This window comes from Arthroderma uncinatum (genome assembly GCF_011692745.1).
Source record: "Arthroderma uncinatum strain CBS 119779 chromosome Unknown scaffold2, whole genome shotgun sequence".
Classification (NCBI taxonomy): Eukaryota; Fungi; Ascomycota; class Eurotiomycetes; order Onygenales; family Arthrodermataceae; genus Arthroderma; species Arthroderma uncinatum.
In genome coordinates, this window is record NW_022983864.1 from 3718251 (window position 1) to 3745599 (window position 27349).

General features: G+C 46.7%; 8 protein-coding genes and 1 non-coding gene across 9 annotated transcripts; 3 read left to right on the forward strand and 6 right to left on the reverse strand.

Moving 5' to 3' along the window:
- Positions 1–5064: 5064 nt before the first annotated feature.
- GIQ15_03096 (uncharacterized protein) lies at positions 5065–5981 on the reverse strand (the record flags this gene model as incomplete). Its single annotated transcript, XM_033550513.1, has 2 exons — positions 5065–5319; positions 5391–5981. 2 exons carry the CDS (start codon positions 5979–5981, stop codon positions 5065–5067), a joined length of 846 nt encoding a protein of 281 aa, XP_033407674.1.
- A 1921-nt stretch (positions 5982–7902) lies between these two features.
- On the forward strand, positions 7903–8996 carry GIQ15_03097 (uncharacterized protein; the record flags this gene model as incomplete). Its single annotated transcript, XM_033550514.1, has 4 exons — positions 7903–7923; positions 7984–8063; positions 8121–8618; positions 8681–8996. The coding sequence occupies 4 exons, from the start codon at positions 7903–7905 to the stop codon at positions 8994–8996; spliced, it is 915 nt and encodes a 304-aa protein (XP_033407675.1).
- An 880-nt stretch (positions 8997–9876) lies between these two features.
- On the reverse strand, positions 9877–11259 carry GIQ15_03098 (uncharacterized protein; the record flags this gene model as incomplete). Its single annotated transcript, XM_033550515.1, has 2 exons — positions 9877–10611; positions 10669–11259. 2 exons carry the CDS (start codon positions 11257–11259, stop codon positions 9877–9879), a joined length of 1326 nt encoding a protein of 441 aa, XP_033407676.1.
- Positions 11260–13771: 2512 nt separating this feature from the next.
- On the reverse strand, positions 13772–16093 carry GIQ15_03099 (uncharacterized protein; the record flags this gene model as incomplete). The annotated part of the gene is made up of 1 exon (XM_033550516.1): positions 13772–16093. The coding sequence occupies one exon, from the start codon at positions 16091–16093 to the stop codon at positions 13772–13774; it is 2322 nt and encodes a 773-aa protein (XP_033407677.1).
- Positions 16094–17102: 1009 nt separating this feature from the next.
- Positions 17103–17188, forward strand: GIQ15_t0020. Its single transcript has one exon. It is a non-coding gene; the product is annotated as a tRNA-Gln (tRNA).
- Positions 17189–17279: 91 nt separating this feature from the next.
- Positions 17280–18555, reverse strand: GIQ15_03100 (uncharacterized protein; the record flags this gene model as incomplete). The annotated part of the gene is made up of 4 exons (XM_033550517.1): positions 17280–17767; positions 17831–17917; positions 17976–18444; positions 18511–18555. The coding sequence occupies 4 exons, from the start codon at positions 18553–18555 to the stop codon at positions 17280–17282; spliced, it is 1089 nt and encodes a 362-aa protein (XP_033407678.1).
- A 3465-nt stretch (positions 18556–22020) lies between these two features.
- Positions 22021–22851, reverse strand: GIQ15_03101 (methyl-CpG binding domain-containing protein 4; the record flags this gene model as incomplete). Its single annotated transcript, XM_033550518.1, has 1 exon — positions 22021–22851. One exon carries the CDS (start codon positions 22849–22851, stop codon positions 22021–22023), a length of 831 nt encoding a protein of 276 aa, XP_033407679.1.
- Positions 22852–23399: 548 nt separating this feature from the next.
- Positions 23400–24585, forward strand: GIQ15_03102 (sterol 24-C-methyltransferase; the record flags this gene model as incomplete). The annotated part of the gene is made up of 3 exons (XM_033550519.1): positions 23400–23554; positions 23612–23933; positions 24016–24585. 3 exons carry the CDS (start codon positions 23400–23402, stop codon positions 24583–24585), a joined length of 1047 nt encoding a protein of 348 aa, XP_033407680.1.
- A 411-nt stretch (positions 24586–24996) lies between these two features.
- GIQ15_03103 (uncharacterized protein) lies at positions 24997–26383 on the reverse strand (the record flags this gene model as incomplete). The annotated part of the gene is made up of 4 exons (XM_033550520.1): positions 24997–25154; positions 25203–25369; positions 25441–25868; positions 25931–26383. The coding sequence occupies 4 exons, from the start codon at positions 26381–26383 to the stop codon at positions 24997–24999; spliced, it is 1206 nt and encodes a 401-aa protein (XP_033407681.1).
- Positions 26384–27349: the final 966 nt, after the last annotated feature.

A 27349-nucleotide genomic window follows, 5' to 3' on the forward strand; every position in this document is an offset into this window, starting at 1 on the left:
AATAGTGATGGACTTTATAGTCAAGCTACTGAAGTCAACAGAGCCACGAACGGGCATTTAATATGATTTGATACTTACAGTCATAGACAGATTGACGAAGTATACTTATTTTATACTATTTATTAAAAAGACTATATCATCAGAGACAGCATATATCCTATTATGACATGTCTTCGCAGACAAAGGATTATTGGACAAAATTATATCAGATAGAGAGACAAGATTTATGTGTAAATTCTGGATGACACTCACTGAAAGAATAGGGATTGAACAAAAAGCCTCGACGGCATATCACCTATAGATAGATGGACAAAGCGAAAGAATGAACCAAATAGTGGAACAGTACCTGAGATACTACATCAACTATAAACAGGATGACTAGGTTTCACTACTACCAATGGCACAGCTCGCCTATAACGGAGCGAAGAACGCCTTGACAGGCATGACACCTTTCTTTGTAAACTACGGAAGAGAAATGGAAACAATAAAAACACTAAAAGAAGGCAAAATACACACCTTAGAAGCAGAGGTTTCAGCAGAACAAATGTGCGAACTCTATAGACACCTATAGTTGGATCTCAAATTCTTGAACTATAGAATGAAACACTACTATGACCAACGGCACGTGGAAGTGCCAGACTTTAAGAAGGGGGAAAAAGTATTTCTACTTCGACAAAACATCAAGATATTGAGACCAAGTGACAAATTGGATCACAAGAAACTGGGACTATTCAAGATTTTGGAAAAAATTGGACAACTTAATTACAAACTCTAACTTCTAGACCACATGCAAATATACCCAACGTTTCACGTCTTATTACTCGAAAAAGCACCCTAAAACGCTAAACCATATGAATTAGAAATATAACCAGAAAATCAAGAAAAAGAATATAAAGTTGAAAAGATTCTAGATAAGAAAGTGATCAGCGGAAGAACTCACTACTTAGTTAAATAGAAAGGATATGACTTTTTGGAAAACACTTATAAGCTAGCACGACATCTTAAGAACTCGCTAGGACTAGTTAAAGACTTTTACTAGAAGGTTTGGAAGTAGGAGAAGATACTTTGAGAAGTTGATCAATAGAAACGCCACTAGAGGACGGAGGACCAACAAGGAGTTCACTAGTAGCATTAAAAGAAGCGGCTTTGTTAGATAACTTGACCTAACGCCAACAGAGCTCAAGATTACAAGCCATCGCAACTAAAAGCTTGTTTTAAGCCTTAGCGAGCTTTTCCTGGGCCTAATGGACCATTTAGATGTTACCAGCGACATCTATGTCGGAATTGCCAAGACGGTAAGGAAGCCAGGCCAATTCTTCAGCCCAAGGAGAGTTATCCACAAGACGGCCAACGCAAGGACAATCCTTACAAACACAAGAGGAACAACGTTTGCTACGGGAATCCATCACAACACAAGGCTGAAGAGACCAAAAACAGTTATCACAATAAGAATGCGATAAGGAACCGGAATAATCGATGGCTACTGCTAGAATCATACGCTCAGTAGCCCGGTTATAGAGAAGATGGGAAGATTTCTTTATGATAGAATGGGGAGCCATGATAAAGGAAGAAAAGAGACTTACCTAATGAGAAGGAGGGAAACACACTCACTACTTATATACTCGTCGAGACGACTTGATGAGAAAGGAGGGGATAATATTATAGACCACCTGTGGCGCAGCCCTAGGATATATACTCATTGGACAACAAGATTCCGGGACGGAATAACTACATATCACGTGACCATAAGGACAGGTCCCAGATGCCAAGACCAGGGACAGGTCCCTATAGGACCGAACATGAAAGGTCCACGAAGGGACTGGGACATCAGGTCCACGATGGGACCTGAGAAGAATCAGGAGGAAGGGACTGGATATACTATATATATAAGGATACTCATTTCCACAGGATTAAGAGTCTTATACTCGCGATCAAACCAGCTACAGTTTTACTATACTGCTCAATGTAAAGCACCATTCCAGTTGTCTTATACTATATTCACTGAATACCTCTTTGTCTATTAACGTAGGTCAACTTTGTCTTCACTACTTATAAGGACCTTTAGCCTTTATCTGACCCAGGCACTGACTAAAACCACACTTAGAACTAAGGGATAGTCTCGCTATAGTATTCTATCTTGCCCTGGTACTAAGCCGTCTCCTATAATGACTTACTTTTAACTTAAGCTTTCCCTAAGACCTTCATACCTTCTGTCTTATGGCAGGTGTGAACCTCTGATCACCTTTAGGTAATCAAGGAGCGCCGTCAGCTTGTGACACTCTCGCATATAGGATCCTACAAAGATAACTTTTTCCATATTAGTGACTCCTGGTTTAGTTGCCAGATAGATATCGCATTCCTCTAGGAAGTGTTCCAGTTTAGCGCGGTCTCCTTTATAAGTATCAGATTTATGGATCTTAATAGTAGTTCTCTTATCTCTAGTTCTGACTCTGAGTATATTGATAGCGTCTTTGTGACTTTTAACTTGTTCTAAAGTCTGTTTAACAATATCTTTGTATTCATCAAGTAATCTTTATTATTCTTTTACTTATTTATTAGTCTTATCTAGCTACTCATCGTTAGGTTACTCTTTGACTCTTTTTTCCAACTCAATGATTTTCTGTCGCATTTGCCCTAACAAGGCGTTGGTGTTGGTGGTTGGTCCACTTGCTGATGACATATTGGCTCGTCTTGCTTTGGTATATTCCTGTAGTTAGTATGCTCTCAGGGGTAGGGTGATACGTACCTAGTTTTGTCCTTCTTGATATATAATCATAAGTCACTTGGGTTAGAGTGTCTATAACAGTATGGTAGCTCTAGTAAGTTGGAATTACTTTTGCCTCTTTATAACCATAAAGTCAGGGCTCTATCAAGTCGAAATTGATTATGCCTCTTTATAACCATGAAGTTGGGGCAATCAATGTCACAAGCTAATGGCGCTCCTTGATTACCTAAAGGTGATTAGAGGTTTATACCTGCCGTAAGACAGAAGGTATGAAGGTCTTAGGGAAAGCTTGGGTTGGAAGTGAGTCATTATAGGAGACGGCTTGGTACCAAGATGAGATAGAATACTATAGTGAGACTATCCCTTAATTCTAAGTGTGGCTTCAGTCAGTGCCTGGGTCAGATAAAGGCTAAAGGTCCTTATAAGTAGTGAAGACAAAGTTGACCTGCGTTAATGGGCAAAGGGGTATTCAGTGAATATAGTATAAGATAACTAGAATGGTACTTTGTATTAAGCAGTATAGTAAAACTGTAGCTGGTTTGATCGCGAGTATAAGACTCTTGATTCTAAGGTAATAAGCGTCTTTATATACAAGTCCTTGTATATTCTATTCTCCTGAGTCGCTTGGTCGCGCCGTCGACTCTGTTAACCTGGTGACTTATACTAGCTCTCCCTGCTCTCTTAGTCACTCTAGTGAGTTGGGCAACTAGGCGAGTGGGACGTGGTTGTTCTGTTCCATCTTGTCCATCCAATGAGCGTATACTCTGGGGCTGCGCCGCAGATGGTCTGTAACATATGAGTACGGGATAGTTACTATAATAATAATAAAGAAGTAATATCAGGATATATTTGCTATAAACAAAAAGGAGAAGCAAAAACGTACAAGATCCAGCCACAGAATTCAACAACTAGAGGGTCTTACAAGAGAAGAAGCTCAAAGCCTTATTACTCCCCCTGATTTACCTACTAAACGTATAATCAACTAGCCTATAGAAATGTCACAAGCTGACGGCGCTCCTTGATTACCTAAAGGTGATCAGAGATTCACACCTGCCGTAAGACAGAAGGTATGAAGGTCTTAAAGAAAGCTTAAGTTAGAAGTAAGTTATTATAGGAGATAGCTTGGTACTAGGGTAAGATAGAATACTATAGTAAGACTATTCTTCAGTTCCAAGTGTGGCTTCAGTTAGTGCCTTGATCAGATAAAGGCTAAAGGTCCTTATAAGTAGTAAAGACAAAGTTGACCTACGTTAATGGGCAAAGGGGTATTCAGTGAATATAGTATAAGATAACTAGAATGGTGCTTTATATTAAGTAGTATGGTAAAACTATAGCTGGTTTGATCGCAAGTATAAGACTCTTGATCCTGAGGTAATAAGTGTCTTTATATATATAGTATATATCTAGTAATAGGTACAATAGTTCTCTACTAAGGGGTTCCTATTACTTCTATTAGTTGTTGTGATAGTATTAATAGGAAGCTGCCAAGCCCGTCCTATCGGTCCTATCACTATTAGTCACGTGACTAGTGCCCTCAAGGTCTGGCCCGTGATCCTCCTGTCCAATGAGTGTATATCCTGGGGCTGCGCCGCAGGTGGTCTGTAACAAGAAACCAAACCACCAGTCTTATAACCACAATTACGAGCTTAACCACGATATAGTAATTATAATATTCTTAGATATAGAAGAACAAGATGTCCTAATCCTAATATTATTTAATTTTTAATTTAATAATTTTTTTTTAGAATTAATAATTATATTAAGAACTTACTAATCTATATATAATAAAAATTGTGGCTCGCTTGCTTGGGTGGCTCGCTCGCCTGTGGATTACGTTAGTTAATCGATATTGATGACTCATAACCAATGAAGTGGCGAAAATCTTGGACGTCATTTCATTTTTAGATACAGACAACTCCAACTCCATCAAAGTAATAGTGATTGAGATGTCACTATTCCCACCAGCCCGCCCTTTGATGGACCTTACATGCAAATTAACTAATGACCCATCAACCCTTTTTGTTCTTGGTTGATATCGACATGCCTCTTCACATTCTCTTTCAAGACACAAGTCATCCCCAAGTCCAACAGAGTAATAGTGGCTTTTAAGCGCACTATTCCCACCCTCCCACCCTCTGAAGGACTTTACATGCGTACTGATCCATCAGCTTTTCTTTCTTTAATTTAACATGCCATCTCCAGGTACAGGACTTGATAAAACATGATTGACAAATATTTCAATTTATTCCAATACCCCATATATCAATACCAGATCAAACACAATTCCATTCCAACCACCCCTCTTTCTCATCCAGTCTCCCTTAATACCCCGGGATCATTCACCCCAGTCGCGCTGCCAGTGCTCGCTTCCATTGTCTGAGTTTTGGGACAATGAATTCTGACTTGGTTTGGCGCTGCGACCAGGAAGGTTTCAACTTTCGGAGTTGTCGTGCAATTTGTTGTCGTGACGATGCTTCGAATGGGTTGTTGTTGAGGAATTCGCGGTCCTCCTCGTTGATGGAGCCGGCCTCGTCGGATAGGTCGAGTTTATGAAACCATGAGGCTTGTTGCAGGTTAATGTCGAAGGGGGTGTGCTATTTTTCGAATGTTATTATTATATTCACCTCTTTGGCAGTGCAGACAGGTGGCTAGTAGGAATACCTACTAGTGCGTTCGGTTGTGATGTCTCCCTTGATTCCTCCTCGTCCTTCCATTCCTCCTCCTTCCATTCCTCCTCGTCCTTTCGTTTCTCCTCCTCCTTGTCCTGGGCGGCTGCCGCAAGTATTTTCCAAAATAGCTCAACCCGTGTTTCCTTTAACGTGAAGTCAGTGTCGCTCGTGTACTCTGACTCCTCCGAGACACTGATATCCACCGAGTTGTCGCTAGCGGAGAAGTCTTCCTCCGCCATCCAATCGATGCTATCACTTTCCACGTGGGATTTCGCAGTCCGAAAGGTGTCTTCCGTCTCACAGGCTTCGCTCCTTTCGTATTCCACGGTCCAGTGTGTCGGGTAGAGGTCCAGGGCCGAGGGTTGTCCGTCCTCCGAGTGGGGATGGTTAGGTATGAGCCGAACCTGGAAGTCACAGTCCGGATGGTGGTATTGGTCCATGGTGGTAGGTCCGGTGAAGTCCTGGAGATCCGGCATGTCGTCCTTGGCAGCATGGTTGGGGTTCGTCGGTACCGTTTCCAGCCATGTTTTGACACCCTTGGCGTTGTTGAAGTTGAGGGTCAGGGTCACTTGTCCAGTGTGATCCATGATGAACGCGCGCGTTTGTGGATCGACCTTGTTCTTTTTTTGTTTGTTTGTTTGTTCTTTTTTTTTGTTGGTTTTTTTTATTCTTCTTTGTAGTGTTTTTTGTTTTTTTTGGTTGTGTCTTCGGCTTGTTTAGGTCAGCCTTGACAATCGGTTTGTTGTTCTTGTTGTTGGGCTGTGACTTGTTTCCGTCAGTCGCGAGCTCCGTGTGTGTGTGTGGTTGGTGAGCCTGGCGGCTGAGACTTCGTGGAGGCAGTCTCAGGTAGGCGGGTTTTGTCGAAATCGATTAACGGTACGTCGAAGAAAGATGCGTAAGTCGAATGCGTAAATCGAGTGCTTAATCAGACGCGTTTGAAGATCAGATTCGAAGCCGATGTTTAAAGTTTGAAGTTGAAGTTGAAGTTGAAGGTTGAGGTTGAGAGATGTTGGAGTTGAGAGAAGAAGAAAAAAGGACGAGAGAGGTTGGGGGGAAGGGAGAAATTTATAGCCCCTCGTCTTGCCTCTATGACTCGAATAATGACTTTTCACTGACGACATTGACTGTATAGGCCAGTTCTACCAGGGTACGGCGTTCCATTAACCATACTATGTGAAGTGACCAAATATGGATATGGATGATGTTATCATACTTCCCAATCGAGCCTGTATAACAGTGGAACTGGGATGAGACCATGACTAAATTTAGCACGCTTGGCGACTACGAGTTTCCTTAGCCCCTATATAAAACTGGAGGCCACTATCAATAATATCAGACGGTAGAACGGAGAACTAGCGGTTAATCGTCTATTCTTCTGCTCTGTCGTGGTCTAGTCACGGTGGAGATAGCACTACCGCTAGACTAGTGGCTGATATGCTGTTGGTCGATATGGAGTACCTGCATCATGCTTCACCTGCGGGGAAGCTGCCTTAAGCTTTGGACTAAGATAGCCAATATCGTTTGATGTAGTAATACGGTCAAGGGCTACACTATCACTTCAGCCCATTTACCTGGCTGCTGACATCTACCATATATCACAACAACGTCATCTTTGCAAAATTTTCTCTCTGGTATTTCTGCGGTTGCCTGGCACCCAAACCGTGGTACTGACCCTTCCTGCACCGTTCAACCGCGCATGACGTCGTAGGAGCCCTCGTCCCGAAATCTTTTTCGCATGTAAACCAGGGTCCTCTCTTCGAACTTCACTGCTTAGTTATCAGCATCCAGTTTGCCTATATTTGGATCACGTGCCATATATCCGCGCACAGACAGTGGACCCGTCAGATGACCCCACTTACCCTAAACAGCGGGTCCCATGATGACATCAGAAAAGCTTGGCCCCAACTCTTATCACCACCGGCAACCTGGACGGGCCTTCTTTTTCTCTCTTCCCTCGCCCGTCAGACAACTCGCCAGCCGCACCGCTTCCTCTGTACTTTAATACTCGCACCAGACCTTCAGACTCGACGTGTTCGCTGCTACGGGCTACAGGTCGACTAGACTTCACCCTCTGTCTGCTCAATTCGCACGCTCACGCCTTGTTTGCCCCTCAATTACTGCTTGTTTTTGACTTCATTCGTGCACGCCATGGCTTTGATGGACAACCTTCTGACCCAGTCGCCTTATATCCCCCCCGGCTCTGGAGCTGCACCCTCAACCCCAGGTCAGGGCCATCCTCTTCCCCATCCGCAACACCAGCAGCAGCATCAGCAGCAGCACCAGCAACAACAACATCAGCAGCAACAGCACCAACATCAGCACCAACATCCCCAGTCTCATTCTCACTCCCAGATGCAGGTCCAGCCACAGATCCAGCCCCAGATCCAGTCCCAGCAGACTATATCCTTACCTCCTGTGCGACATAGCCAAGGCCCGAGCGGTACCTCTACCATATATGATGGCTACGAGTATACGCTCGAGGTCGTGCAGCAACCTGTACGCGCGCGGATGTGTGGTTTTGGTGACAAGGTATATAAGTCCTCCCCCCTGGCTGCTCTATTAATATCGTAGCAATACTAATTACCTCAGGACCGTCGACCAATCACTCCACCACCATGTGTCCGTCTCATCGTTAGGGACGCTGACACGCACCAGGAGGTGGATCCAGCGTATGTCTTCGCCTGGCTACTTTTTTTTCCCCTGCAATAGCTAATAGGTGATGACAGTGTAATTGATACGACGTTCTTCGTTCTCACTGTGGACCTTTGGAATGCTGAAGGCGATCGTGAAGTCAACCTTGTTAGACACTCGGCTACTTCACCTTCCATCTCAACTGCTACATCTTCTTCTTTCCCACCACCAACCCAAAGTGTAGCCCCAGCCGCCCCATCTTACCCGCCTTACCAGGCCCAGGGCATGTACCAGCAGCAACAGCCCCCATACCCTTACTATCCCACCCAACACTACCCCGGTCAGCAGGGAATGCCATACGGCGCCCCTACAGGACCACCGCAGAGCTACTATCCCAACGTGAATCAGGGATACTACCAACAGCAGGCACAGCCTGTCGTGCACCATCTTCCTCCAGCTCCTGTTGGCATGTTCACGCGCAATTTGATCGGAAGTCTGAGCGCGAGTGCTTTCAAGCTTACTGACACTCCTGGAAAGCTTGGCATCTGGTTCATCCTTCAGGACTTGAGCGTTCGTACGGAGGGCATGTTCAGGTATTTACCCTCCTCCCAAACAAATATCATTCCTCCTATATCCGCTGACGCTTCTATATCAGGTTAAAAATGAATTTCGTCAATGTCGGAACCAGCCAGCAATCCATCAGCCAGCAGTCCGCCAACGGCTCAGGATCACCGCCAGTGCTGAACCACGGTTCTGCCCCAGTTCTTGCATCCGTCTACTCAGACGTGCTGCAGGTCTTCTCGGCCAAGAAATTCCCCGGTGTCATCGAGAGCACACCATTAAGCAAGTGTTTTGCGCTCCAGGGTATCAAGATTCCTATTCGCAAAGATGGTATCAAGGGTGGCAGAGGCGGTGGCCCGCCAATGGTTATCAAGGGTGATGATGCCGATGGCGAGGATTACGATGAGTAATCTTTTACCGTTTCCAAGATGGTTGCAATGGGCTTTTTTTTTTTTTTTTTTTTTTTTTTTTCATTCATTCTCTATCAAAAGAGTACTACTACTCGATTCCTTTATCTAACTATCCTTATCTGTCGTTTCTGTGGGTTGTTAGTGGGTTTTCATCTGTCGGTCTGTGTCAACCGGTCATCGGAGTTACAGGTCTAGTTATCTCAGGTACTACAATGGCACATTCTATTCAGATTTGACTGTTAATCATACCTCGACCTTCTACTACACCGCATATCATCATGCCATGAGCAGAAATGCGTCACCATAACCACCTGCTTAATCTGCGGGCCCTGCGGATACGTGAGTCGCTTCATGCATACGGAGTACTCCGTACATAGACATGCATTTGTTACACGCAACGTTCGCGGAGCGGTGAAGGCAGGGGAAAGCCGGGTGGGAGTGAGGGGCAGTGGAGCTTAAAGCGGCTGTGTTTTGAATTATTCCGATCCAGGATCATTAATATAAGTACATGGTTGATATATAAAACATGGTTAATATAGTAGGTATTAAAGAATAGGTAGCTGCTTTCTAAACATCACCGCCATTTGAAGTGGGTATCTCGGCTTGCATGAAAAAAAGGGGTACATGACATAATTGAACATTAGTAAAAATTTGAAGTAAAAATGAATGAATGAGGCGAAAAGAAAAGGGGGGAGTGAGTGTATCAGTTAGCAGAATAGAATCGACCATGAAAGAAACGAAAAAAAGACCGGTTGACCGAAGAAAACATGAAAAAGACTCGCCCGTGAGTCACCGTAGCCGCTGCTCGAAACGCCTGGCCCAAAAATGTATATTCCTACAACCACAAGACGTCTATTAACGCTGTGTGCTCTTTATGAAATCACTTCCACTTGGCTGTCCACGGTTGTCCTGGCTTTGGATCAGCCGGCCCTCCACAAGCCACGGCATTCTCGACGGAGCCTGCGGAAGAAGGAGGATTGTGCTCCGACACGGCGGGTTCATGGGTGATTTCAATCGTGGTTTCTTGATACACCTTGCCGAAACCGCCCTTCTCGAGATCATCGATCATATCATCTGTCGATCGATCGGCTGAGAAGGTGTTGTCATTTGCCGTGAGCCTCGACATCTTCTTCATCTCGTAACCCTTTGATTTCCGACGGTCTGCCGTGACGGATGCCATATGGCTACGGCGGCTGTTTGCATTGGAGTCTCCTTTATCAGATACTCGACTAAGCTCAGAGTCAAGGAGGAGCGCTTTGCGTGTTAGGGTATACATCACGACGTCAACGGTGCCAGAGCTAGCGATGATGGCGGCCGCTGCGCATAAGTAGGTTAGGGAAGGAGGATGGCCTCGAACGCTCGACATGCGGGCGGCGGCGATAGGAAGGGAGAGGAGAAGGTATGCTAATGGATAGAGAACCATGTAGCCCGTGACCCGACGAAGCCTCCTCAGATATTCCCTTTGTCCGCGCGCTAGAACGGCCGATGCTTGCAATTTGCGTCGAAGGTAAAAGAAAAGGATGGCATAGAGCATGAGGGAACCGAACTCGGAAACAAATATCCAGAAGTAATGGGCCCAAAACCTTTCTGCTTCGAATTTTTGATCGATCCAGCACTAGAAAGGGTTGTTAGCACTTCATGACAAGGATGAGAGGGAGAGAGTATGCCTTACCCAAGCGCCAGAGGGGACATATGTATGTTTTCCGTGCCTAATTGTTGGGACCATGACGAGGAGCAGACAGAAACCCCAAAGTCCAATGATACAGCTCACGGTCAACCTGTAGGATAGTTTCCTCCCAATGACGACAGTCGCAAAGGTATGAACTGCAATGGCAAGAACGAATAACCCACTCGACGGGTCTCCTATTTGTAGTAGCCATCCTTGTACAGAACAGAAACGGGAGCTGGCGTGTAGACCGTCGATGGCCATCCAATGAATTGACATGATAAAACCCAACGCGACTTGAAGATCTGCCAACAGAAGATTGTAGATGAGAACCACAAACTGGTTATGTCCCAGATATGTTCCCTCGCGTTTCTGCCAGAAAATAAGCCGGTAGGTGAGAAAACCAAGTAATCCTAGAATTGCAACGGCAGACACCAACGACGCGGCCACCACCATGATGGTTCCATTTCGATAAACAGTAGGCAACGGTGATATATCTAGTGTGGTTTTCGCTCGAGGTTCAAGGCTCGAGGCTTGTCGTGCTGCATCGTATTGAAGGGCGATGACGTGCCGTAAAATAGCTACGCCCAAAGCCATGATGCCGGCCGTACGCTATATCCAGTGGGATGCACGCCGTATATATGATCGATCAAGGGCTTAGCCGTTGGCGAGACTAGCTAGATGGACAGGAAGACAAGGGACCAGATCGTATCAAGGGCTTGTGAGGTATATTAATGAGGGGCTTGGTGGTCCATCGAGCAAGTGTAAGATTGCTTCAATGTTGGGATATGTCACAAGGAAAGACAATATCACTCGATACGAAGGATATCAGGACGAAGAAAAACCTGGGGATCTCCCCCATATATCAAGTGGATATCTGGCGATATAAGTCTCTGCAACAGTGCGTATTTCATGCTTCGGAGATTGGTCCCAGGCACACGATCCCAGACACTCCGGCCGGGGCAATCGATGGATGAACACTCCACTGGTACGTCGTATTGATGCTTAAACGGTTAAACTCAGGGACTATCACGTCTACTCCGATACTAAGGAATTTGCCTCAACAAGGTATGTGACACCGGTCTGTGTGGTGTCATACAAGGGCGCACAATAATGGATGTCGCTCCTGTACGTATAGAGAGACTGAAAGCCATTTTGAGATGGCGGTCTCGATGTGACGGCCATCACAATCTGTCCTGCCAAAAAGAAAAGTGGAAAATACCCCGGTTCTTGGGTTTCCAGAAGCCCCTAAAATCAAACACTAAACTAACGAAATTGTCACATCGGGTTGGTGTCGTTGGCGAATGCTGTGCTTTTCTCAGGGCCGTTAGGGCGTGCTGACATCGTCCCGCGTTACCGCCACATCGATGTGCCTGCGTCTGGCACAGACAAAGACGAAGCGCGACTGGTTCCACGCTACCAGCCATGTTTGTCGCCGAGGAAGATGGCGGTGGACTAGCTGTTGAGCAGCAGATGCCCAGAGCATGAAGCTTCAAGGACGACGAGAAGCAACAAGAATTGCCAGATCACCCTCCATCCATCCATTTGCTTTTTTGGCGGACGGGAGGAACGCATTAAGTCGTCTCCACCAGACGCGGCAGAGGGCGAGGACTCCGTACTATATGTGTCGATCCTACTGGCGAAATACGGGCTTCTGGATATTCGACTGGACCGCCAGCCAACTTTTGCCTGCGCAAGCACCGATGCTAGTGGCGCATTACGCTAACACCGCCCGTACTTAATTGAGCAGGCCAGGTCTGAGATACTTGTCGTTACCCGGAAACGGCTATTGGCGCGGGAGGGCATCCTGTCGTCCAGTAGGAGAGAGGGCGACGTTAGAGTCTGTTGGTGGTGGCATATATTCGCCTGAATGGCAACCATCGCGCCTGAGCCATGGTTAGCAGAGAAGTCAACGGCCTGCGAGTGTGTGTGTCTCTCTACTCATCTCCGAATGATAGTCTTCAACTAGTCTGGTCGTGTGTGTTCGCCTTCCAGACAGTCCTTTCATTTGTTCACTGGAAAATGGATAGTCACCGCAGAGCAGGCCGGATCCTTGCCACCAGTCCCTGACCGTAGCTCAACCCCTGGCGAATCTGCACTATCAGAGCCCAATAGAGCTATTGCAGGCAAGCTTGCAATTCATCCCGTTGGCCGTTAGTTGGCTGTGATGATGGTGATGGACATGGACGGCTGCTCGTCGTTGGAATGTGCTCCATAGAAGCACGAACCTGCGGTCAGGGGCCATATCTCACACCCCCAAAGTCCCAACTCCGCCTCCTCCGCCTCCAGGTCCAGGTCGCCGAGGGCGCAACCTTCGAGTCGGGGAATAAGCACAGTTTCGAATATATTAGATGTATCTACAGTCAGCCAGGCTGTGAAGGTTGTCATGTGTATATTTAGCGCATCGACGCCCGCATAGGGTTATAAAAGCAAGTACTCCATACAAAGTACACTGACCAAGATCAATAAAAAAGCCATAGAAACGGCCTGCGAGAGTATAAGCAGACCCTAAGACGAACTGAAATCTGGTGTGTTTTTAGGTTAACTTTGATCGAAACTAACATTGTGACCGTGCTATTAAGCAAGTGATTAGTTAAAGGGGCGTAACGCTTACATGCAGGAAACTACGGAGTACATGTGTGAACTATGATGTGCCATTGAAAGGACGAGGCAACATCACGGAGAGAAAACAAATCTAACAAAGACAGGAAGTACATTGTATATTTTTCAAAACCAAAAAAAAAAAAAAAAAAAAAAAAAATGAAAAATGAAAAATGAAGATGCAAAACCAAGCCGAAGAGCTGAAGCTAATGCGTAAAATAGGTAATAGTAGACGAACGAGGAAGAAGGTCATATGGCATGTATAGCCTACCAGGAACAAAAAGCAACAGGGCAAAGAACGAAAAACAAAAAGAAACCGATTAACTATGTCAGGGCATGTCACATGAAAACGCGGAAGGGAAGTCGTAAATCAGTGCTCCGTCTCCGTTAGACGAAGGTTGAGTAGTTTTGCGCCATTGATGGAATGCGAGGTGGGTAGTAGGGTAAGTATAGGTAATGGCATAAAGCCGCTCTCAAAAAGTGGGAAGTCCGTGGTAGCGTATGAATATCACTTCCCTTGCCGTATGGGAACCACATATTCATTATATTCCTCGGACTCTTCTTCAACAGGAGCAGGTGTTCTCCGTTCAGTACGGCGTTTTGGCCTTCGTCTCCTGTTAGAGCTAATGTTGCTAGCAGACTCTGAGGGGGCGATGGACGCTCCGTCATCAACATCCTCATCAGTTCCGCTCTCAAATTCGCCCGGCGTGCAACTCATCGGCACCGGGGTGCCCGCTAGTATCTGAATATTCGATCTGCTGCCTCTCCTAGCTTGACTTGCAGCGGTAAGCCCAGCGCCGCGCTCACGTAGTGCCTGGCGTACCATTTCCGCCTTGCCGTGGAGGAGTTCGAAGGCGTCTTCAAGTGCTTCCATGCCAAGGAATATGTCCCTTTCCACTTCCGCCAATGCGGCGATTTCCGTCTCTTCATCGATCGAAATAGGGGCTCCATGGGATCCTGTCGCGGCTGTGATGGGGGCGCCTGCACGGGGCTGACTAATTGAGCGCATAGTTTGACTGCCATTTCTAGGAAGGCTTGTTTGGGGGTCGTACGGAGGCTCTGTTGCGGAGGTTGGGACGGAATTATCTTCTGCTCCACTTCGGAGGAACCCATCGAAGCGGCCAGAGATGAGTATATCCCATTCGTCATCACTAATTGCCGCCAATGTCGCTAGAACGTTATGCATTTCAGGATGGTTTACCATATATAACGCCGTCTCCGGGTCACGAGGTAGGCTCTGCAATCTATACAAGCGGTAGATCGCAGCACCCCCAACAACCAAGCAAGGAGGCCTATCTGGCGGTTTCGGCGTCTCTTTTCTTGGGACTGGTGGGCTCAACGGGAACTCAAGGAGTGCGGCAAAGGAGGCTCGTTGATCTGGGTCCAAATAGGTTAGGATAGCAAATGTCAGAGTTTCATCGTCAACTTCCCCTGGAGGTTCTGCGGGCTGGTCGGGTTGACGAGATAGCCATTTGTCTACGGCTTGTTTTGTTTTGCGTGACTGTCGAATATAGTGGTCTCGATATTCTTCAGGTACATCGATATCAAGCTTCTGCATAGGTATGTGTTCCTGAGAGTTTCCCATGGTAGCATGATCAAGCTCAGGCTGCATACGGAACGGTGGCCAGGTTGGTAAATCGCTTCGGCCCGAAACGAGCTCCAGAACCTCACCCCAGCTGACCCCTGTTTGTTCCTCCAGTTGCTCTTTGCCACAGCACATTGGGCACTCGCAGGCTTCCGATGAGATATCTCGAGCAAATACAGATTCGAGTCTGTCCAATAGTCGCCTTGCAACGGATCTGTATCCTGTAGCCACGGCCAGTGATCCATTCTTTTCTATCACCCGGGCATAATCACTCAGTAGCCTGGAAAATGGTTCAAATAGCTTCATCCCAGTATTGGCGGGTTCGAAGAGGTGTTGCGGCATATTAGCAGATTCTCCCGCTCCAAGGAAATTACGGGGTACATGGTAACCCAGGCCGCCATTCTGCAGCAGGTAATCGACCCTGGGTCTCGAAAGCGGGATATCTGGCGGCGGAGGTGGCGGCGGAGGTGGTGGAGGGGGGGAAGCAGCGGATGGGTCTCTTAATGGATTGAATGCTGATACCTCTGGACACGGTGATGGGGAGGCATTTGAGGGAGGTCTAGATGCACGAGGACGGTTTCGGAGTTTAGGTAGCTGTTCGGTTGTTTTCACTTGTACGGGAGCGATTGAGGTGGCATCTGAGTCTACCGCTACTGTTTCGTTGTCGGATAGAATTTCGATTGGTGATGACGATTTTCGATTTTGGGACGATTTCCCTGATTTTCGGTGCGCTGAAGTGGTAGAGGATCTGTGAGAAAACTGAAGAGCCTCAAATAATTTCAATTTGGTTGGGGTGCTAGATCGGGCCCGCGTACTGGTTTTCAGCGTCTGGTCACTTAGCTTCTTGTACATGACCGTGGAGGACCTGGTCGAATGGCTCCTTGATGATTTATGTTTCTTCGGTTCTCCCGCAGTCTTGCTCGAGGTTTCCCTCTCCTCTGATCGGTGACCATCACTGAGAGGCGTGCTTTTACGCCGGGGTAGCTCTGTATCGTCATTCGTGAGAGGCGGACTTGGTGGTCGGGTACTTTGGCTATGTCTCTTGGTCTGGGTTTTGTCTTCGCTCGTCGAGCTCGGCTTATGGTCGTCTTTTTTCGCTTCTGTGGTTGTTATGTCTGTAGGTTCGGGAGTCAATATGTTAAGCCGTATGCCCAGGTTCTCCCGACTCCCCACGGCCTCCTTGCTATGTGCCTTTGAGAAGCTCGGGTAGGGCACGGACACTTTTGACTCGTTGGTCTCAGACATGAGGATGACAGAAGGGTGTTTTTTTATCCTCAAGCTCGAAGTGGATGAGTTCGGCGAGCGGCCAGCTCCGTCCTTCAACCTATCTTTATCTGACCGGGGCCTAGTTCTCTTGCTTGTACTGTGTGTAGAACCATGGGTGGTCCGGCTGTGGCGTTCTTTTTCTCGAACCCGCGAGGAGGAGTGCGACGGTTTGGGTCCTTCGGTTGCTTCACTGCTCTGGTCGTCTGAAGCCCGTTCTCGCGGTCGATGGTGTTCTCGCGACTTGGAGGGCATAGCGGCTAACGAGAAAGAGGTAACTCTGCCGGCAGCGGCAATATGGTGGTGGTACCAGGGAGAGAAATCTTGCCCAGCAGGCTGGTGAATAATGCGCCACTACTAAACGGTCGAAATGCGTGGATCTTAGTCACAGACGACCGATCGGAAGCGATCCCGCAAGGCATCAGGGGGCTCTATTGAGGTGCTCTTTGGTGATAGCGCAACTCATGGATCGCAACATGAAAAGCAAGGGCTGGCCGGGTCTCGTCGTGCGTGTGGTCGAGATGTGAATGCAGTCTGATGTGTCAGCCAGTTGGGCACCAACAGGCGAATAGCGCAACGTGAGAACAGGCAAGGAACAATGAATCGACTCGACGTCGAAGCTGGGACTCCGCGTGTACAGTCAGTGACCTCTGGGCTCTGGGGCGGTTGAACTTTGTCGTACTTTAAGCATCAGCAAAAAAGATCCTCCGTCGACGGATCGTGGCTTAGTGTAACATCACTAAGGACAGGGAGCGCGCTCCAGCAGATGCCTGTGCTCTCGTAGGCTGCGTCTCAGCGTCTGGTCGCCTGCTCGTCACTTCGTCCGCTTGTTTACCCTCAGGGATCTATATCAAGGGTCAGATGAAGTCAAGAACTTCCCGATCCGTGGTTCCAGCGCAACGTAAGCGCCCTGACCCCGTGACCCGCCTTGCCCTGCTTTTTTTCCTGTCTGCCCAAGTAAAGTCACATGGCCAAGTGCTACCATCAAAGAGGTTGTGTAGTGTAGCGGTCATCACATCGGATTCTGATTAGTAATCTGAAGTTCCGATAACCCTGGTTCGAATCCTGGCACGACCTTCTTTTTTTCTTTTTTACTCTTTTTTTATAACGTCAAATAGAGTGACTATGTTCTTCTAAACGCCGAATAAGCGACTATGTACAGCTTGGGTTAGTCCAGAATGAAGACACTGCTCTGCGGAGACTCCGCGCGCGCCGAGTTGATAGAAACACCCGGGCTAGGGAGGCGTGGCAGGGCGGTTATTCGCGTGGGCTGTGGTTTTGTAGTCCAGGACGCCTCTAGTTCCATCTGTTTTGGCATCTCTCTTGGACCGATCGGCTGTTTGAACCTGGCACTGCGGCTGTATCTCCAGCGATATTTGAACCCCGTCGGCGGAGACACAGATTTATACTCCTTCCGCGAGATGAAGAAGGAGCGGAAAGCGGTTGCTGCAGCTAGACAAACGCCCACCTCGGCGCATATTACCACCCAGTACGTCTCCCAGTTGGTGTCCACGAGTCCCTTGTAGTATACGCCAGCTCCACGGATGATCGTCACGATGCTCATGAGTATTGTGAGGCAGAGTGACAGGGTGAGGCCCAGCTTCTGGGTCCACCTCACCTGCACCGTCCAGATCAAACGGACGGGTATATATAGAACTAAACGCATCGTTAGTCTGCCACTGTGTTGATAGGGGAATATTGAATTTAGGACTGTCTTACTCAGTGCATCCCCCAAAAGATCTAACGCTAGGTGTATGAATAGAAAGGCCGAGATACGTTTTTGTCCGGATGAAGTCAAACATCGAGCTAGCCGGAAGGTCAGTTAGGTCAAAGAGTTTGACTTTGATGATAAAAATTCACTTACTATTTTCGAGGGTATAGTAATACGGACAGGAAATATGGGTAACGATCGACCCGTACCCCAAGATGACGATATTTATCATAGTCGCCACCCACCAGTAAATATTCAACGACCGAATCCCACTAACTAGGTTTTTGAAGAGGGCGAGGAAGCTAAACTTCACTGCCATGATGGCTATCCAAAGCAGGACCGTCGTCACTTGAACCCATTTTTGATAGTCGAACGATATCTGTATTATATCTGGAGGTATTGTGAACTCAGAAGTCTCGTTGAACTGGACTGCTAAGGTGAAGTACATCTTGTCGATTGTGAGCGCATAGCAGATCGCCAGAGCTATAGTTAGGCAACATAGCCCAAAGGCTAGAAACAGGTCGTCCCATGAAACCTTCCTTTGAATCCGAATCCTAATGTATGCTCGGGCGATAGCGGCGATCCAGCAGACAACAAATAAAACGCTGGTAGAAATCTTGATCTAATATGAGCATCTGTATCTAACAGACTTGTTTCTTCTTTGAAAGAATAAAACGGCGGCACTCACTATGAAATCCCGCTTGTGTAGTCGACCTGTGTTACCCGCGTCCATCTTGGCCAGCAAGGGTTGCGTTCTATCAACGATATTGACTCAGACCATGGTCCTTCGCCAGTTTCTCATGAGAAAGAATATCTGGGTATCACTTGGTGCAGCCTCATTCGTTTGTAAAAGAGGGGGGCAGGTGGCTAGTTTATGAGATCACCATGGACTAAATATCGGTTGGGGGCGCACTATATATCCCTATATAGCCCCACTGAGATAATACTACCATGTGGCCATCGACTTTATTGTTGATGCAGGAATATATACCCTGCCCTCTTCCTCCAGTGATCGGGCAGTTCTCAAATGCTTCTCTGGGGATTAATCTAGGAAGTACAGCGGCATGCGGTCCGGGACATGCAAATCATGCAGGGATATGCAGCTCTGATCCTTCGAGCAAGGCATGAGACCGTATCGACTCGATGCAATATGTCAACGAGTGTAAATATACCAGTAAGTAATGTCAGCCTCCAATAGACAGAGTTCAGATTCTACATGATAGAAAGCAACCCGAATGGGCGTAAGATGCACATGTTATCGTACTTTGAACTGCAGGTGTTCAAGACGTCCATGGCTGGGGTCACGGAGCTGAAGGCCGAACAAGCTTCCAGAGCCTCGTTCACTAGGTAGTCACCCATGTCTTTGCGAGCAAGTTTGGGGTGCAAGGCAACTTTATAAACGGAAACTGTTAGTCATTAAGATATCAGCCAGCCTCCGTAGACATGCATAATTTCAATGCAAGATAGATAGTCCGATGGCTCTCCAGGTCCGTGGCACCAGGCCAGGCAGCTCGTGCACTTAGATTACGACAGAAGTTGAGGAACCAACGATGATATAAGTGAGGGCGACATTTTGTATTCCAGCCTGTCTCCGATAGACAGTCACGACGCCCCAGACATTTGTGCAGAGCGGATATTAGCAATATATCAAATCAGACGCAGCCTCCTCAGTGTGGAGTGTAAAAACCAACTTCGTATGTTGCTCGAGGCGCCTATTCAAAATACTGCTTAGTCAGCTAGCCTGATCAGAGCGGATAATTACCTTTTCCGCCATAATTCCCGTGATTGATGAGTCAGCATAGCCGTAAGGGCTGAACTAACCCTGGCATGTTGAACCTGCTTGATATCAACACTCCAACATATATCCCCTTCCTGCGCGCCCAGAGATGCATGCTGCCGCGTCGGAACACATCGAGCGTCGTCATCCACGATCTAAGGCTCAGCTATGCTAGTGGCGGTAAGATGAATTGACACCTTTACCCTACCACGACATCTTCGATGGCTTCGATTCTGTCAAAGGCTCTCATTGAAGAATCGGATATACCCGTGAAGAAATGGATGCTATCACGGGATAGCACGCTATGCGCGGTGATAATTTGATCTACTATCTCCTATCCAGCAAACAATGTCTCCCACTTTTGATCAGGGGATTTGTTTCATTCTTGTTTGCCTATCATCTCAAAAGCAAGTTTTGGAGCAATACAAATGCCCACATCATTTGATATATGAAATACTTAACCTTCACTCAGGTCCAAAGTAACATATACCCCTGACTATACAGAATTTCGATGTTGTATAGTGGCTCACAAATCGCCACTGTAACGACTTGCCGGGCTCTACCTTAACCGTTGATGCCTATGGCCGGACTGAGTTGCATCTCACAGGCGTTGACACTTGAGCAACACCTTCGACCTAATGGGCGAAGGGAAGAGCCGGCGCGTCACAAGCTGTCCAACTCAACGAGTAGATTATCTCGTTTCCCTTGTCCAAACATGGAGTTACAACCGCTTTAGACCACCCAAGAGTCTGCATCGCGGGTGTAAATGACGATCCAACATCGCATCATGATATCCCGGGTGGCAGACCTCCTCACCCATGGCTCTAAATGACCTGGTTTCTGCGTGTAACTTATCATGTCGTTGCTATTGATTTTCAATATTCCTATCTGAAGGGAGGGGCGGTTAAGTCGCGTTTAATTGGGATATAAAGTGCCGATAGAACCGCTTCGCTCTCTTTGTTTTATCCCCTATCCAGAAACCACCTCATATTGTCTAGGTAATACATTCAGACATTTTACTTACTTAGCATTTTCGAAGCCTCTACTCGAATCGCAATCATGCATCTCTTGAACGCCGGGACTGTAGCGGTAGCCTTACTGGTTGCTTCCGCTGCTGCTGTCCCTGTTGACCAGTAAGCTCTATCCGGTTCATGAGGGAAGGATACTTGGCTTAATTAGCCATACTTACTGTGACAGACTTTCTGTTGACAAACGTTCGCCCAAAACGGCGGTTGAAAAAGCCACTTACTGGGACCTGTTGGGCAAAAGAATTATTGCAGAATTAGACCTTATGGTTCCTCGTGGAATGCCATCAGTGGCCGGCCATGGCGGTGACCACGATGATGACCATGACCATGATGATGATGACCATGATGATGACCGTCATCACAAGAAGAGCATCAAGGCTAGAGGCCACGGAGATCATGATGACGATGATGATGGCGATGATGACCACCACCATGATGATGACGATGATGATGACCGTCATCACAAGAAGAGCATCAAGGTTAGGGGCCATGGAGGCCACGATGATGATGATGACGACGATGACGATGATGACCGTAATCACAAGAAGAGCATCAAGGCTAGAGGCCACGGAGATCATGATGATGATGAGGATGATGATGATGATCACCACCATGATGACGATGACCACCATGATGATGACCATGGTGATGACGACGATGATGACCACCACCACAAGAAGAACATCAGGGCCAGAGGGCACGGAGACCACCTTGACGATGATGGAGATGACGATGACGATGACCATCATCACAGGAAGGTTGTTAAAGCTAGGGGCCACGGAGACCACGACCGCGACCATGACCACGATGATGACCACGATGATGACGATGATGACCATCATCATGGGAAATAAAGGAACACATGGCCTGTACCCCTTACCACAGGAGAGTTTCCGCATAGCCAATTCATTTCCAACACCCCCAAGTCTTCATTCCCTTGATGTTAGCAAGGCTACAAATAACAGGGACGAGAGCACCATCAAATGCCATGCTATGCAACCACGACTCAGCATCATGGCACATATGCCGAGCTTTTTCGCTAGGATTGATGACTTTTCGCGTGTATTGGTGGGCAATTTAAACACTGCTCACAATTGTTTTATTTCTGGCAACCGTTAACCGAGGAGTGAAATATCGGATATAAGCAGACCATTACCCATTATCTGGGTCATAGCTGAAACTTCGCTTAAATTAGTCACATCCTTTTATTTTACTATATTACTTTTATCAATCTCACATTATTTATTAAATCCTGTAGGGAATTTAAGTCACCAATAATATATCCATCAAAGTGAACATTGAAATCAGGCCCAAATTTAAGAATCCCAAAAGTCAAGAAACTTTGCAAGATAGTAACAAAGCTCCAACGCTTAGATTTACCTTGAGATTTGTGTTAAATAGTATTGACGAACTTCGCGGCCCCGACCTCAATAGAGAGTGAGGTCTCCCCAATAGCGGTTAGGTCTAAACACCACTTCCCATTGGATTTTTGGAGAACTAAACCACCGTCTTGAACCGCTCGGTAGATTCGCCTAGTGGCTGCAACTTTTTCGCCTGTCTGTGGGTCCCAAATCCAGCCGTCTTTGAGCCACATCCATGTCAAAAAGGCACATAGCTCTTTATCCTTTGGACGGACTGATTTCCATTCCGGTGAAAACCCTTCTGGTGCGTCTGCTCCATTCCAATCCGAAGCCAAGCCGCGTAATTCGTCCCGACAAAAGATCCTCCAGCTGTCTATTGCGTACGGCCCAACACCAGGGAGGTGAGCAATCTCCCAAGCAACACGACTGTCGTCGTCTACCACGACCTCATTACACCCAACGCCTAAACCATCAGATTTATTTGGATAGTGTAGTTTTCGATATCGTTCCCCGCGTTTAGGGGCATTTGCTACCCATGACTTAGCAATCGCAATGCATTTTTTAGCTCGTGAGTTCTGAAACCCCAGGCGGCGGATCAAGGAGACCAGTTCATCAAAGTCCGCTTCGGCCAAAGATTCAATGGTTGGATATTGTTCAAAAACGCTGTATAGCACAGGAATCGCAACTTCTCCCTTGGTTCGGTTCAAGAATATAGTAGCAATGAGAAGACGAAAGGGCTCGTGGGCTAGTTTCTCTTGGATCAACCCAAACGAGACGGCCGAAGTCGGGGGAAAGGGAAGACACGATGTTATATCGGGACGTTTCCGTGTGAAATATGGCGATGTCTTTTGATCCTTTGCCATAGGAATACCTGGTTGAAGTTGTACGAGAGATCACCGACTTTGGTCAAAGCGCACATTTAGTTAGCAAAGTGGTCACGTGGCACATGGGTTAAAGTGACCTCATGTTTTTTATATCGTCCGAACTCCACGATGCACCTCGCAGAACCCTTGATAAGGCACTGGCTAAAATATTTTAAGAGTGAATTATGCTGCTATGGATCCAAAAAGTGGATTCATGCATCCTTAATATTGTCAGAGTCGGTACAGAGTATAAAGCCTCAATGATGCGCGACAGGCTCTTTACCAAGAGAAAAGCAAAGACGACAACCCTGTATACATACCCCTACAATGTAGCAGTTGGACCAGTCAAGTTTTCTGGGCTCTAGGTTCCCCTCTTGGTGGCTGGTGCTCCCTTAAGATCTTATATATTTATATATGATACCCCAACCGAACTGCCCGGTTTGGTTCTTTTGCCTGTTTCCCTGCACTCTGGTTATTACTAGACACTACTAATATTTGCTATGGCGAGTGGAAACATGACTGAACGCTTCCCCCCGGCTGCCGAACCCATGCATGCCAAAACAGCTGAGGAGCAGAGCCCTTTCCTTGCAATGCTGAAGAAGGACAATGATAGCCATCGAGAAGTCACAAAGAAGTATGTAGGCTTTTGGCAAGAGGACGAACGTGATGGGAGGAAACAGAACTACATGTCCGTAGCAAACAGGTACCGAAGCTTATTCTGCCCTTGAATGGACAACTGCAATGATAACCAATGGTATAGCTTCTATGACCTTGCTACCGACATGTACGAACAAGGATGGGCTCAGTCATTTCATTTCAGTCGCTTTGCTATCAATGAACCGCTACTGCAAGCCCTCGCCCGGCACGAACACTACTTGGCATATATGATGAATATAAAGAAAGATATGACAGTTCTAGACATGGGTTGTGGTATAGGTGGACCCGCTAGGGAGATTGCAGCTTTCACTAAGTGCAAGGTTGTTGGTGTGAATAACAATGGCTACCAAATTCAACGAGCCGTTGCTTATACCGAGAAGGCAGGCCTTGATGGGCACGTTTCCTTTGTAAAGAACGATTTCATGGTGAGTTTGGCATCACTATGTGACATGTGCTCGAGAACAACAATTATGCTGCTTTTGCCTGTTTCTAACATACCATCAAAAGGCCATGGAGTTCCCAGATAACTCCTTTGATGCTGTATATGCAATTGAATCCACAGTCCATGCCCCTTCTCTCCAGAAAGTGTATGAGCAGGCATATCGCGTCCTAAAACCGGGAGGGACCTTTGCTGTATATGAATGGGTAATGACAGATACATACGACGAGTACAATCCAGCCCATTCTGCGATCCGACTAGGAATTGAACGAGGTAATGGGATCCCAGCAATGATGACTCGCAAGCATGCTATAGAGGCGATCAAGGCGGCCGGTTTCGTGTTAGAGCACGCTGAGGATCAAGCAGAAATGGGAGACCAGATCCCATGGTACGCGCCGCTCGCAGGTGAATTCCCAACTGGGCGCCTTTTGGATTTCGGTGCCCTCCGAACAACGAAGCTTGGCCGAGTGACTGTGAACATACTGCTCAGTGTCTTGGAAACGTTTAGATTGGCGCCATCAGGAATTGCAGAAATGGCGCGCGAGTTCTCCTATGGTGCAGATAACTTGGTCCGTGGTGGGAAGGAAGGGATATTTACACCCATGTACCTGATGGTTGGCAAAAAACCAGAAATTTGAAATTAAAAGTGTCAACATTAAAATGCCTTTCTCCCACCTAATTGCTCTTTTTATTGACCCTTCAGAGATACATAAGGTGAAGACAGGATAAAGCCTGTAAGCAATTTTCCTGCCATTCATGCGCCTTGATAAGCCATATCTCCATTGTTCTAGCAACATCTTGTGGTTCAAATTTAATACTTGTAAATAACATTGAAAGATATTCATTAGATTATTATATGCATAGATTATCACTTTTTAACTAGAACCATGCTATCCATTTAGACTTGCAGGGTAGCAGTAACTAGGGCAAGATTAAAACAAAAACTTGCCACAACTTCCAATAATAGCTTTCCGTCATGGGCAAGTACAACACTATTAAATATTATCCATGTTCATGTTCAAAAAAAGTCGGAAACCATTCTGACATCTTTAAGCGTTAAACAAGACAACACCCAAGCCCACTGCAGCAGCTAGACCAGCTTTCGCTGGCTCGGTTGCAGCGGCGCCTTTCGTAGGTGAGCTCGTTGCAGACGTTCCGCCACCTCCACCACCGCCCACACCACCTCCACCGCCGCCGCCTCCAGTCTCTGTCACCGTAGCTGTAGCCGTAGGACTAGGAGAGGTACTCGACTCACCGCCCCCATCGACAGTTGTTGCAGGTGGCAGGGGAACCACAGAAGTTGGAGCAGAAATTCCGTCTGTCAATGGGTCTGTGCTAACTGCTGATTCATTTTCAAAAGCTGGCGGTGGTGGATCAGCATCTGGAACTGGCTTGGCAGTGTCGTTGTTCGGGTTAAGAACACTATGATTGAATGTTAACATCATTGTTTCTCGCAAGGGCGAGGGAGACGCCCCAAAGAAAAGGATACATACTCAGATATCACATGCAAAACTCCATTGTTAACTAGAAGATTGGTGGATTCAACTCGAGCGGAGTTTACAAAAGCCCGCCCGTTGACGACAGAGAGGTGCAAATCTTTATCACCATAGGTGGCGTGGCTCTCGTCTTTAAAGTCCGCAGAGTATAGTATCTTACCCTTAACAATATGGTAGTTTGCAATTTTGCCTAGGTCTTCATCGGAAATATTTTCAAAAGCAGATCCAATTCTCCGGAATCCGAGATTTCTTGGAGCGAAAACAGTAATATCCTTCTGATCATTGGCGTTGGAGACAGCATCACCCCCCTGCACGGCACCCAGGAAGCTGGTGAGGTTAGCGGCCTCAAGGGTAGCTGTCGTACTCTGGGGAAGTGTCAAGGGGTGATCGATGACATGAATCACTCCATTATCAGATCTTTGACCCTATAACTAACTGTTAGGGAGGTTCCGAATACAACAAACACTTGTTTGCGAGGTTGACTTACAGGCTTGATGATGGTCGAGTTTTGGTTCAAACCACTGATGGCGTAATCCTTTCCTTCGAACTCAACGAGCTGAACAACTTGACCGGAGCTGACATTGGTGAAGCCACTCTCGTTTAATTCTGTGGCTGGGAACTGCGGTGTAGTGGTGATGTCTTCCGAATTATGCGAACCTTTCACGATCTGATAAGTAAAAATACCGTTCACGAGGTCCGAGTTTCCCGATTGCTCGGAGCTATTTTCTTGCCCTGATCCCACAAATTCACGGAAGGCATTATTATCAAGTCCCAAAATGGTAACATCCTGTAGCGAATCCAGTTTATCCTTGGCCTCGGGTGTCCGGTTAAGATACGCAGACATATCTGACAACTCCGGGATTCCCGAAATATCCTCTGAAAAGCTTTTGGCCCAGGCCATGGTAGCCCAAAAGGCTACAAGAATGTATTTTACTAGCATTTTCAAAGATAATGGGATATTCGAAGAGATACAGCGTCAACCGTATGTGCTGCAAGTTTGAGAAGAGGATTGATCTCTATACGTTTGAATATAGCTGTGGCTCTGGGTGGCTGGCTTCTTATGATATCAGCAGGACGCCTTCTACATCACATAGAGGCGGGAGGTATGACGACATCGCATCAGTCATGTAGGGGAAAAGAAGTTTTGATAACCAGAGGATAGGTGAACTTTGGCGCCTTAGGCGAAACATTCTAGATGATTCAATTTACACAAAACTGACATCTCGCTAGTGGTACAGGCATAACCGTAAGGTTGATCCAAGAGAATGCTTCAGATCATCCAGTGCAATATGCCGGGTAGCGCAGCCCGAAAAGTTTAGTCAGCTTAACAGCTGTACTTTATGGCAACGGCCGCACTAACCATGTGTTGGCTTCCGATATCAACATAAAATCGCCAGAGGACCACTTCGGCGAGAGAGTAGATATGACCTTGTTGACATTGACAAGATAGAAAGACACGTTGGCTTTGGGATAAGAGTCATCTATATCCTATCCACAAATATGCCAGCCATTATACCTCTACATAGTAGGTGGCTTAGGCTTTCCAAAGCTGCTTGGAAATGATTTTTGAATCCATGGGTTGAAATATGATTAAACACGATATCGTGAAGTTCTGAGTGGCCGTTGGTTTATACCAGGTGATATCATGTGATCATTCTCAAAATATAGTTTAATTACGTAATATGTCATATTTCACGTGATTGATTGTATTACAATGGATGACTAATTGGGCAGTTAATGCATAAGTCAGCTGACCTGTATCTTGCCGAGGTCCAACTCCTTTAGTCGCTCCTGGCTTTTACATCCTCTCCTTCAATCTACGTACACACATACGATATGGCATCAAGGATTCGTTTTAGGCATAGACAGATGATCTACGGAGTACAGGAATGTTAAATATTTTTAG